At 42.8% G+C, this 12,709-nt stretch overlaps 1 protein-coding gene across 1 annotated transcript in view; it reads right to left on the bottom strand.

Annotated features, from left to right (window-relative positions):
* Positions 1-252: 252 nt before the first annotated feature.
* The window catches only part of LOC118369430 (actin-binding LIM protein 1), a 106,224-nt gene continuing 93,767 nt past the window's right edge, over positions 253-12,709 (bottom strand). The window contains exons 19-24 of the mRNA XM_052498270.1: positions 7,059-7,111; positions 6,675-6,735; positions 6,325-6,332; positions 5,727-5,801; positions 1,725-1,805; positions 253-1,514 (exon numbers count right to left, since the gene is read on the bottom strand). Coding sequence (XP_052354230.1) covers positions 1,401-1,514; positions 1,725-1,805; positions 5,727-5,801; positions 6,325-6,332; positions 6,675-6,735; positions 7,059-7,111 — 392 coding nt within the window. The 3' untranslated portion in view covers positions 253-1,400. The remainder of the gene's footprint in view (positions 1,515-1,724; positions 1,806-5,726; positions 5,802-6,324; positions 6,333-6,674; positions 6,736-7,058; positions 7,112-12,709) is intronic.

Genomic DNA, 12,709 nt, shown 5'->3' with positions numbered 1-12,709 from the left:
ACAGATCATCTTTAGCAACACTGTGTTTTCTCCATTCATACTTTGATTCATACCATACTTCAAAACTATAGGCCTTCTATGAGCCTGGGTGTGTGTGTATCTGTATGTGTGTGTTTGAGAGAGAGACAGACAGACAGCTCCATGGGTGTCTGCCTCTTTATTGCCTCTTTAAGTCCAGCAAGTCCCCCGAGTACACTATGCCTGATTGGTCCCATAAAACTTGACAGGAGAGTCCTCATACTACCTCACACACTGTGTTTATTGTAGTTTAATAGCTGAGAGGAGATAAACTAATACAGGTGATACCTTTGGTGTATCATACACAGGGATTTAAAGCTTTATTTTTGCTTATATTTCAATACAACAAATGGCAGTGTGGGTTTCATTTATAAAACAGTCATTTTAAATACAGTTGTTATTTTTGTACATTTAATGTTGTCTTTTTTGGGATTGTGTTTGTTGAATATTTGTGAGTAAAATAGGAATTTCTTCTCCAATTTAACCAACGTAAAACTTAAATTGGGTCGTTTTCATGGGAGCCTGATAGGATAAACTGTTTTGTTGAAGAGGCTACCTGGGTCATATTTAATAGGCATCAAATGGAAGAAAACAAACTGAAATAGGAAGGGACTACTTGGACTTGTCCACGCTCATTTCAGTTTTCCATTACAGAACATTTTAAAATGTTGCATGCCCTGATGAATATAACCCGGATCTATATGAAAACCACATTATATTGTTTTGATTGATGGCTTTTCCAGACTGATGCCAGTGAGAGTAACATGGCGAGGTGCTCAGGCAAGCTGAGCAGTGTTTGAAGATTTGGACTCATATTATGTACTAGAGCCATAAAGAAATGGCAAGACCCAATATGTCCATGATGAAGACTGTGAGCCATTTGATTTGACATCAACACTGGTCTAAAATGTTTCAGCCAAAATGAGGGCAAGCTGACCATTGACTTATGAAGCTGACAGACAGACATTCCAGTTTCGCATGTGAAGAACATGTTCCATTTGGTGCCATGAGATTAAAGAAACGGGAAAGAAAGTAAAAGCAGCTCCATTCAAAGCAAAGCGAAAAACAAAACAAAAAAACAAGCGCAGCAGTAAAAAAAACAAAAAAACATGACCTAATTTATCATTCTTTCTTATTCTTTTTCATTTTTGAACACTCAAGAAATGGGTTTATTCTATTTCCTTGTAGCATCTATCGGTTCGTTAATTATGTATTCAGTCCGTAGAGGAAGCATAGAGTAAAAAGAGTCCATTTCGTTGCTTCCTTGAACATGTCAAAAAAGAGGGAAAGGGGGGAAACCAAAACAAATCCTACATCTATGTTACAGTGGTAGAGTAGATTGCTATCTTATGGGATGGGATGAGTGCATGCTGCTCTGACTGCTAGAAGAGCTTGGCCTTCTTTTTCATGTTGTTGCGTTTCCACAGTGGAAGCCTGTCAAATTCCTGGATCTCCATCCCAAAGATGTCAAAGAACGTTTCTGGGGCTAAGTGGCGCTAGAGTGAGAAGAGAGGTTGAGAAAAGAAGGAAGGGGGAGGGGTATGTTGTGGTTAGCATTTACGCTCCTATAAAGTCATTGAAAAACTCTCAAGAATCTACATGGAGCTATGGAGTCTGTACTTTCCTCACTAGGTTTTTGTGTAGCATTCATGCACACAAAGTAGACAATCGAGTATCTATCATCACATGCAGAAATCAAATGATACCTCCAGTCTTGTTCTGTCCACCTCCCTGGGCAGTTTAGCTCGCCCTCTACTGGTTATCGTGAGCATTTCATATGGTACGACCTTCAAAGGGAGACACTTGTCAGTAATGGAAAGGGTCTGTGCTATCTTGGCTCCTTGGAACGTCCCTACCCTATCCCCTTACCTTAGCCCCTACCCATAACCCTTATTTAACCTTAACCCTAACCCTTAACCTTTAAAAATGTCAACTTCAAAGGGGTAGGGAAGTCCCAAGGATCCCGGATAGCAAAGTTCGTAAAGGAAGGCAATACTGAATCAAGCTTCAAAAGGAAACTGTTGAAAGATCGACCAAGGGGCCATCACAACTGACTGAGGACCCCATTCAATCGAACGTGGGTACTAGGTTTTTGAGATAAAACCAAAATGTAAAATAAAGCATTTTATGCTGTAATTATTTTATTGAGTACATGATTCCACACATTAATTCCTGCAGACAGACATAGAGGTACCACAGAAACCGGGTATCCATGTTTGATTAGATAGGGCATCATTTTTACAGTTATAGCATGTTCAACACTGATAGTCTTGTCTGAGAAAGCGCTGAGTAGGGACAACAACTGTGACAGAAGATTGTGAGTGAGGGCTTTAAGAGGGCAGATGGGGCTGACTCAACTATATGGGTATCAGTTGATAGGAAGGTGCATGATGCCTGTATCGTTGTGTAGGTACATGCATTTGTGCTCTTATTATTAACAAAACATGAATACCACTGGTCATTCAAGGGTTTTCTTTACTTTTACTATTTTCTATATTTTTTAGAAAAATAGGGAAGACATCAAAACTATGAAATAACATTATGAATTATGTAGTAACCAAAAAAGTGTTAAACAAATCAAAATATATTTTATATTTGAGATTCTTCAAATAGCCACCCTTTGCCTTGATGACACCTTTGCACACTCTTGGCATTCTCTCTAACAGCTTCATGAGGTACTCACCTGGAATGCATTTCCATTAACAGGTGTGCCTTCTTAAAAGTACATTTGTGGAATTTCTTTCCTTCTTAAAGCGTTTGAGCCAATCAGTTGTGTTGTGACAAGACAGGGGTGGTATACAGAAGATAGCCCTATTTGATAAAAGACCAAGTCCATATAATGGCAAGAACAGCTCAAATAAGCAAAGAGAAATGACAGGCCATCATTACTTTACGACATGAAGGTCAGTCAATCAGGATCATTTCAAGAACTTTGAAAGTTTCCTCAAGTGCATTCGCAAAAACCATCAAGCGCTATGATTAAACTGGCTCTCATGAGGACCGTCACAGGAATGGAAGACCCAGAGTTACCAGCCTCAGAAATTGTAACCCAAATAAATGCTTCACAGAGTTCAAGTAACAGACACATCTCAACATCAGCTATGCAGAGGAGACTGTGTGAATCAGTCCTTCATGGTCAAATTGCTGTAAAGAAACCACTACTAAAGGACACCAATAATAAGAAGAGACTTGCTTGGGCCAAGGAACATGAGCAATGGATATTAGACCGGTGGAAATTTGTCCTTTGGTCTGGAGTCCAAATTGGAGATTTTTGGTTCCAACTGCAATGTCTTTGTGAGATGTGGTGTGGGTGAACGGATGATCTCTGCATGTGCATTTCCCACCGTAAAGCATGGAGGAGAAGGTGTTATGGTGTGGGGGTGCTTTGCTGGTGACACAGTCTGTGATTTATTTAGAATTAAAGGCACACTTAAAAAGCATGGCCACAGCATTCTGCAGCGATACGCCATCCCATCTAGTTTGGGCTTAGTGGGACTATCATTTGTATTTCAACAGGACAATGACCCAACACACCTTCAAGAAGGAGAGTGATGGAGTGCTGCATCAGATGACCTGGCCTCCACAATCCCCCGACCTCAACCAAATTGAGATGGTTTGGGGTGAGTTGGACCGCAGAGTAAAGGAAAAGCAGCCAAGAAGTATTCAGCATATGTGGGAACTCCTTCAAGACCTTTTGTGACGGCCCTGAATTTTTCTGAACCGTCTCAGTGCTTCTCCTTCCAATAGGGTGCTTTCCCTTAAATTCCCAATTAAATAGCCAGCATCAGCTGCGCAAAAGTGGGGTGGTGATGGAGACGTGAATGAGGATGTGTTCAACCCTCAGTTCCGAAGCTTCTCTATTCCGTTTGTTTTGTTGCCGTTAAACGTGTGTTTTGTAGGCTAATAGGGTTTACCCAGGATCGGATCCACTCTTTGCGTCCGTGGACTACACCTCTCCGTTCTTGGTGGCCTTACGGTATTTCATTTGTTTTGATGTGATGTATACGGTGATGATTTATGTAGTTAGTTGTAGTTGAGGACTTAGTAAGAGTTGATACGCTTTAAAGTTCTGTGATAAAATAATTCTTATATTGATTGTATGATTAATACTGGGTTTACGCTACACTTGAATGAATGGACAAACATTGCGTGACAAAGGTCACCTGAGTTCTCTGAACTCCTTTACCGGGCTGGACTCTTTTTAGGCCCGAGGTACAGGACATTGCTCGAAGAACCAGAACTCATTGTGATATTATTATATGTGTGTGTAATCATTGATGTTGCTAATACAACCCACGCAAAATAATATAGTTGTTTTTGAAGTTCTTTCCAATGTTTTAAGGGTTTATGAAAAGTTTATTTCCATCCTGACTTTTACATAAGTCCTTTGTATTGGTGTAGACTTGACGGACCAGATGGGACTCATTCCCTCCCAAACCAAAAGGAGAAACCAATGTTTTCTCTGGTAGGCACAACCTACCTGGTACCCCTATAAATAATAACCTCAAGTCAAAACCGTTACACTTTGGAAAAGCATTCCAGGTGAAGCTGGTTGAGAGAATGCCAAGAGTGTGCAAACCTGTCATCAATGCAAGGGTGGCTATTTGAAGAATCTCAAATATAAAATATGTTTCGATTTGTTTCACACTTTTTTGGTTACTACATGATTCCATATGTGTTATTTCATAGTTTTGATGTCTTCACTATTATTCTACAATGTAGAAAATAGTAAAAATGAAGAAAAACCCTTGAATGAGTAGGTGTTCTAAAACTTTTGACCGGTACTGCATATCAGTTAAAATGTGAATATGTTGGAATATCTGACTAGATAAATGGACAAGATTAGGCTACAAATTCACATTTTCAGAGAACTAACTGTGACCCTAACATTTTGTAAGTAAGTAACAAAATTGTACTGTAAGCTTTAAACAATTTTGTTCAATAAAATTCAAGACATAGATATCGAGTCCTGGAAAGCAGCTATACAGTGGGCTTTACAGCGAACTTATGCTAAGGTCTAGTACACAAACAGACATGGATGAGATCCATTTCAATTTAGAGTGAGAGTTTTGCAAGATCTTACTGAAATACTCTAATAAGCAACGAGAGGGGTGATTTGTTTTCTAATTTTTCCATCTGACAAACTCATAATAGCCACACCAATCATGAAAATCCAACAATGAAGCTGTCTCTTCTTCATAAAGTATACAGTGATCAGAGTCATTTCAAATATACATTTGGTGTTGGATTTTCCACTGTATGCTACATACAGTCTATATTGAAGCAATGTGTGAATGAACATGGAGAAGCTGGCATGCTAAAGCGAGAGGTGACTCATTTCACTAGCTCCTGTCTGGACTTCAGCACAGCCACAGCCTCATGGGAGATGTAGTACTGTCGAGGGGCTGCATTTGGTTCCAGGAACCCATGATGGAACTGACTACCAGCTGCATACTGTAGGTAAGTTAGTGGTGATATTATGAGACACGCCACCAGGCATATACCTCTGAGCTCACTCTCCACTGACTCAGTATTCCTTTCTGTTGCATACAGCATATTCATTTTTTTGTAGTGAAGTCTATTTTAAAAACGTGTCATGTCAGTGAAATATACAAAAACGCATAGGGCACATACAGCTCTAGCTCTACATACAGCTCAGAGATCATCAGGTAAATAAAAAAAAAATGATCAAGAAATAAGATACTTGCTTTTGGTTCCAACATATTAGGCATAGATACTCCCCTGTCCATTCTTGTTACTGCGGCACAGCCATCCCTTATGTGCTACAGGATAGAACATACACACACATGTAATATAGTGGTATGGAACTGAGATGTCTCTAGCATAGCTATCTACTATAGCTACCACTAGCCCAGCAACTGTATCGTATTACTATTATATAGAGCAATATACTTGTAACATATGGTCACTGCAGTACATTTGTCTGTCTCTTTGGGTAATGGGTTTCGGCTTTCAAAGATTGGCATTCTTTTAATACAATTCATCTCAATGGCCTCTACGCTTGTGACCCCTGCACCTCTCACAGTCTAGAGGACTGTTACGGTTTGCAATTGAATATGTAACTAAAGCAGTGTTGTTTGCGTTCCAAGGCAGGAGCATGCAGGATCACTGCAATGCAATCACTACAGTTTGGAATAGCAAACAGTGATGCAGGCATTTAGCAGGACTGGGTTGACATTCAGGACAACATTAGGTTTGCAATCTTAGGAATAATGAGTGAGCAAACACATGCAAAATTAAAGGTATAATGAAAGGCAGTTGTGGATAAGCAAATGAGAGACATACCTGAAACTCTGCAGGACAAAATGGGACAGACAATTAGACTCACAGTTAATGTTTTTTCTCTTCCATTTATCATTCATATCTGAATGAAGTACTACATTATTTCCAAATAATTGGGTGCCTTATTATAAAACATATTGATGAATTATTTATGTGTGTAATCGGTTAAAGGTACAATCTGGGATCTGGTAGGGGTTACATTTCCCAAGCCCCATTTCTCAGCTGTATACCAAAACAAGTGCGGGCCTGTCATTTTGCTGAACTGCTAATCCCAGATTGTAGCTTTAAGAGTATTTAAATTGTGCAAGTAGTTGTGAATATAACCAGAGCTTTATTTGGTGAGCAACACTCACCTCTTCCTCCCCCACACATGTCCCCATGGCTGTTGTACTGAGTGAAATCTGTGGACTGAGGCTGTAGAGGCAGAAACAGTATTTTAATAACAACAGTCACATATTTCTATGAACAATTTGAATAAAAACAGAACGTTTTACAGGAGCAATTGGGGTTAAGTGCCTTGTTCAAGGGCACATCAATAGGTTTTCACCTAGTCGGCTCAGAGATTCAAACCAGTGACCTTTTGATTACTGTCAAAACACTCTTAAGCTCCAGGCTATCTGCTGCTGTCATAGCGGAAAACATGGTGGTGGAAAACATCCACATTAAATCAAATATTGATTTGATTTATTTTGTTGGATTTAATCAAGTTGTGATATCTGATAGGTGTTTGATCTTACCCGGTGTAATCCATTCCGTCCATAACCAGGCAGCGAGGAAGTTTTGGAATCATCTGAAAAGTTGAAACTATGGTAAGTATCATCATTTCGCTGAAACATCTAAACTCAATTTGGCTGCCCTTTAGTTTGAATTGTTCAAGGACAGGACATTTGCAAGTGTTAAAAATCTCGGCGTTGAGGTAAAAAGTTTATAGTTTGTTTTAATATCTATGTTTCTACATGCACATTGATTGATTCATTGATTTTATACTATACACAGATAAGTAATTTCTGCTTTTCTAAACTAATCCAATCTGTAAGGGGTTGGATTTATTGCACCCGTTAATGAGATGGTTGTTCCAGTTTAAATGGTTTAGGCAGTCTTGTCTTTCAACATAGCAGTCATTCCTATAACAGATTGTGAGTCATAAAATGTTCTCATTTTTGGCCATCCTACCTCCGGCTGGAATTCATAATGACTTCACAAACCAACATATTGTGATTTGCAGGTCTGATATAACCCTGGCTTATCAGACCACAATGTCAAGGTAATTTATGCAATTATATATGGTAATAAAGGATTTCGTTTTAATTTAGACACTTAGGCAGTCATTTGGTGAAGGTTTCAGAACTAGAAGTTAATGAATGCAACAACCATGTGTCTGTAACTAACAGGCACAGTCATGGGTGGGTATCTCTCACATTCACAAGGCATGCTGTGAAAAATGTCAATAAGACTTTACACCCTACAGTGTTAAAACAAAACGGCCCAAAATACTGTAAAACTACACGTGTTATTCCTTAACACGAAAAAAAGTGTAACAGCAGAACAGCAGAATTTGCAGCACCCCCATAGTGTTTGGGAACCAACACTAGATTTGGTAGTTTGTCAACACTGAAAAGTGTACGTTTTCCATTAATTTGGATGATATTTGGATGAAACCAGATCAAAGTTGCTTCTACATTGATCAAGTTTGATCATAAAGTTACTTGTCCCCAACCTCGTGTTAAACAGTTGGATTCAGGAGGCTGGATTATTAAGAACTTTTGCGATATCACAAAAAGCCTCATTTGATTACACAGATGGTAACTTCTTATTCTCTTACACAATTGAAATAAGTACCACCTTGTATTCAATCAAAATGCAAATATATATATAAAAAAATATTTACATCAGACTCTTTACTCAGTACTTTGTTGTGAAGCACCTTTGGCAGCGATTACACCCTTGAGTCTTCTAGGGTATGATGACGCGACAAGCTTGGCACACCTGTATATGGGGTGTTTCTCCCATTCTAATCTGCAGATCCTCTCAAGCTCTGTCATGTTGGATGGGGAGCATCGATACACAGCTATTTGGCCAGCAGCATACCACTCTGCATACCACTGCTGGCTTGCTTCTGAAGCTAAGCAGGGTTGGTCCTGGTCAGTTCTTGGATGGGAGACTAGATGCTGCTGGAAGGGGTGTTGGAGGGCGAGTACGAAGCAATCTTTCCTCTGGTCTAAAAAAATATATATAACAATGCCCCAGGGCAGTGATTGGGGACACTGCCCTATGTAGGGTGCTGTCTTTTTCGGATGGGACATTAAATGGGTGTCCTGACTCTCTTAGGTCATTAAAGATCCCATGGCACTTATCGTAAGAGTATGGGTGTTAACCCTGGTGTCCTGGCTAAATTCCCAATCTGGCTCTCAAACCAATTCGGTCACCTAATAATCCCCAGTTTACAATTGGCTCATTAATCCCCCTCCTCTCCCCTGTAACTATTCCCCAGGTTGTTGCTGCAAATGAGAATGTGTTCTCAGTCAACTTACCTGGTAAAATAATAGATAAATAAATAAATATTTTCAGGTCTCTCCAGAGATGTTTGATCAGGTTCAAGTCCGGGCTCTGCCTAGGCCACTCAAGGACATTCAGAGACTTGTCCCGAAAGCCACTCCTGCACTGTATTTGTGTGTGCTTAGGGTTGTTGTCTTGTTGGAAGGTGAACCTTCACCCTAGACTTGAGTGGTCCTGATTGCTCTGGAGTAGGTTTCATTCAAGAATCGCTCTGTACCTTGCTCTGTTCATCTTTCCCTTGATCCTGACTAGTCTCCCAGTCCCTGAAATCATCCCCACAGCATGATGCTGCCACCACCATGCTTCCCCGTAGGGATGGTGCCAGGTTTCCTCCAGACGTGACGCTTGCCATTCAGGCCAACGAGTTCAATCTTGGTTTCATCAGACCAGAGAATCTTGTGTCTCATGATCTGAAAGTCCTTTAGGTGCCTTTTGGCAAACTGCAAGAAGGCTGTCATGTGAATATTACTATGGAGTGGCATCCGTCTGTTCACTCTACAATAAAGGCCTGATTGGTGGAGTGCTGCAGAGATGGTTGTCCTTTTGGAAGGTTCTCCCCCCTCCACAGAGGAACTCTGGAGCTCTGTCAGAGTGACCATAGGGTTCTTGGTCACTTCCCTAACCGAGGCTCTTCTCCCCCGATTGCTCAGTTTGGCCGTGCAGCTAACTCTAGAAAGGTCCTTGGTGGCCACTGTGTTCTTGAGGACCTTCAATTCTGCAGAAATGTTTTGGTACCCTTCCCCAGACATGTGCCTCAACACAATCCTGTCTCGGCGCTCTACGGACAATTCCTTTGACCTCATTGGCTGTTTTTTGCTCTGACATGCACTGTCAACTGTGGGACCTTATATAGACAGATGTGTGCCTTTCCAAATACTGCCCGATCAATTAATTTACCACAGGTGGACTCCAATCAAGTTGTAGAAACATCTCAACATCTCAAAAAGAATAGACCTGAGCTAAATTTCCAGTCTCATAGCAAAATTCCTAAATTAAATAAGGTATTTCTGTTTTTATTTTATTATGAAGAGACGGGCACATCGTGCACCACTCCCTAGCATTCTTCTCGCCAATGTCCAGTCTATTGACAACAAGGTTGATTAAATCCGAGCAAGGGTAGCATTCCAGAGGGACATCAGAGACTGTAACGTTCTTTGCTTCACGGAAACATGGCTCACTGGAGAGACGCTATCGGAGGCGGTGCAGCCAGCGGGTTTCTCCACGCATCGCGCCGACAGAAACAAACATCTTTCTGGTAAGAAGAGGGGCGGGGGTGTATGCCTTATGGCTAACGAGACGTGGTGTGATCAAAGAAACATACAGAAACTCAAATCCTTCTGTTCACCTGATTTAGAATTCCTCACAATCAAATGTCGACGGCATTATCTACAAAGAGAATTCTCTTCGATTATAATCACAGCCGTGTATACCCTCCCCAAGCAGACACATCGATGGCTCTGAACAAACTTTATTTGACTCTTTGCAAACTGGAATCCATACATCCTGAGGCTGCATTCATTGTAGCTGGGGATTTTAACAAGGCTAACCTGAAAACAAGACTCCCTAAATTGTATCAGCATATCGATTGCGCAACCAGGGCCAGAAAAACCTTGGATCATTGTTACTCTAACTTCCGCGACGCATATAAGGCCCTGCCCCGCCCTCCTTTCGGAAAAGCTGACCACGACTCCATTTTGTTGATCCCTGCCTACAGACAGAAACTAAAACGGGAGGCTCCCACACTGAGGTCTGTCCAACGCTGGTCCGACCAAGCTGATTCCACACTCCAAGACTGCTTCCATCATGTGGACTGGGATATGTTTCGTATTGAGTCAGATAACAACATTGACGAATACGCTGATTCGGTGTGCGAGTTCATTAGAACGTGCGTTGAAGATGTCGTTCCCATAGCAACGATTAAAACATTCCCTAACCAGAAACCGTGGATTGATGGCAGCATCTGCGTGAAACTGAAAGCGCGAACCACTGCTTTTAATCAGGTCAAGGTGACTGGTAACATAACCGAATACAAACAGTGCAGCTATTCCCTCCGCAAGGCTATCAAACAAGCTAAGTGTCAGTATAGAGACAAAGTAGAATCTCAATTCAACGGCTCAGACACAAGAGGTATGTGGCAGGGTCTACAGTCAATCACGGACTACAAGAAGAAAACCAGCCCAGTCACGGACCAGGATGTCTTGCTCCCAGGCAGACTAAATACCTTTTTTGCCCGCTTTAAGGACAATACAGTGCCACTGACACGGCCTGCAACGGAAACATGCGGACTCTCCTTCACTTCAGCCGAGGTGAGTAAAACATTTAAACGTGTTAACCCTCGCAAGGCTGCAGGCCCAGACGGCATCCCCAGCCGCGCCCTCAGAGCATGCGCAGACCAGCTGGCCGGTGTGTTTACGGACATATTCAATCAATCCCTATACCAGTCTGCTGTTCCCACATGCTTCAAGAGGGCCACCATTGTTCCTGTTCCCAAGAAAGCTAAGGTAACTGAGCTTAACGACTACCGCCCCGTAGCACTGACTTCCGTCATCGTGAAGTGCTGTGAGAGACTAGTCAAGGACCATATCACCTCCACCCTACCTGACACCCTAGACCCACTCCAATTTGCTTACCGCCCAAATAGGTCCACAGACGATGCAATCTCAACCACACTGCACACTGCCCTAACCCATCTGGACAAGAGGAATACCTATGTGAGAATACTCCACGATCCGGAGTCCCTGGCGAAGATCCAAGGTCCGGAGTCCCCGGCAATGATCCACGGTACGGAGTCTCCGGCAACGATCCACGGCCCGGAGTCTCCGGCGAGGATCCACAGATCTGAGGCCCCGGGGACATCCACGGTCCGGAGCTTCTGGTGATGATCCACGGTTCGGTCACTGTCACGCCCCAACCAACACAGAGAATAAACAGCTCTCTATGGTCAGGACGTGACAGTACCCCCAAAGGTGCGGACTCCGACCACAAAACCTGACTAGGGGAGAGTCCGGGTGGGCATCTACCGTCGGGGGTGGCTCCAGTGATAATCCATGGCCAGGAGCCTCCAGTGATGATCCATGGTCCGGAGCCTCCTGTAAGGGTACCCAGTTCGGAGCCTCCTGCGAGGGTTCACAGTCCGGAGACTCCTGCGAGGGTTTCCCATCCGGAGTCCCACGGTCCGGAGTCCCCGGCGACGATCCACGGTCTGGAGTCCCCGGTGACGATCCACGGTCCGGAGCCTCCGGAGGTGGTCCAGAGTCCCCAGCAACGATTCACGGTCCGGATTCCCCTGGTGACAATCCACGGTCCCTCCGGCGACAATCCACGGTCCGGTTCCTCCAGCGACGATCCACTGTCCGGGGTCCCCGGCGACGATCCACGGTCTGATTCCTCCGGAGACGATCCACAGTCCAGAGTCTCCGGCGACGATCCACGGTCTGGAGCTTCCGATGACGATCCACGGTCCTGTTCCTCCTGCAACGATCCATGGTCCGGAGCCTCCAGCGACGACCCACGGTCCGGTTCCACAGAAGCGGAGGGATGTACTGACCTCATGCACTGACCTTAGAGAGCCTTTTTATTCTCTATTTTGGTTTGGTCAGTGTGTGACTAGGGTGGGTACTCTAGTTTTTTTATTTCTATGTTGGCCTGATATGGTTCCCAATCAGAGGCAGCTCTCTATTGTTGTCTCTGATTGGGGATCATATTTAGGCAGCCTTTTCCCACCTGTTGTTTGTGGGATCTTGATTCTGTATTGTTGCTTTTGAGCCCTACAAAGCTGGACGTTTCATTTTGTTACTCTTTCTTGTTTTGTGCCGGTTATCATTAATAAACA

This window comes from Oncorhynchus keta, chromosome 36 (genome assembly GCF_023373465.1).
Source record: "Oncorhynchus keta strain PuntledgeMale-10-30-2019 chromosome 36, Oket_V2, whole genome shotgun sequence".
NCBI lineage: Eukaryota > Metazoa > Chordata > Actinopteri > Salmoniformes > Salmonidae > Oncorhynchus > Oncorhynchus keta.
Note: the sequence above shows the minus strand (reverse complement) of the source record. Positions and strands in the feature narration are given on the sequence as shown.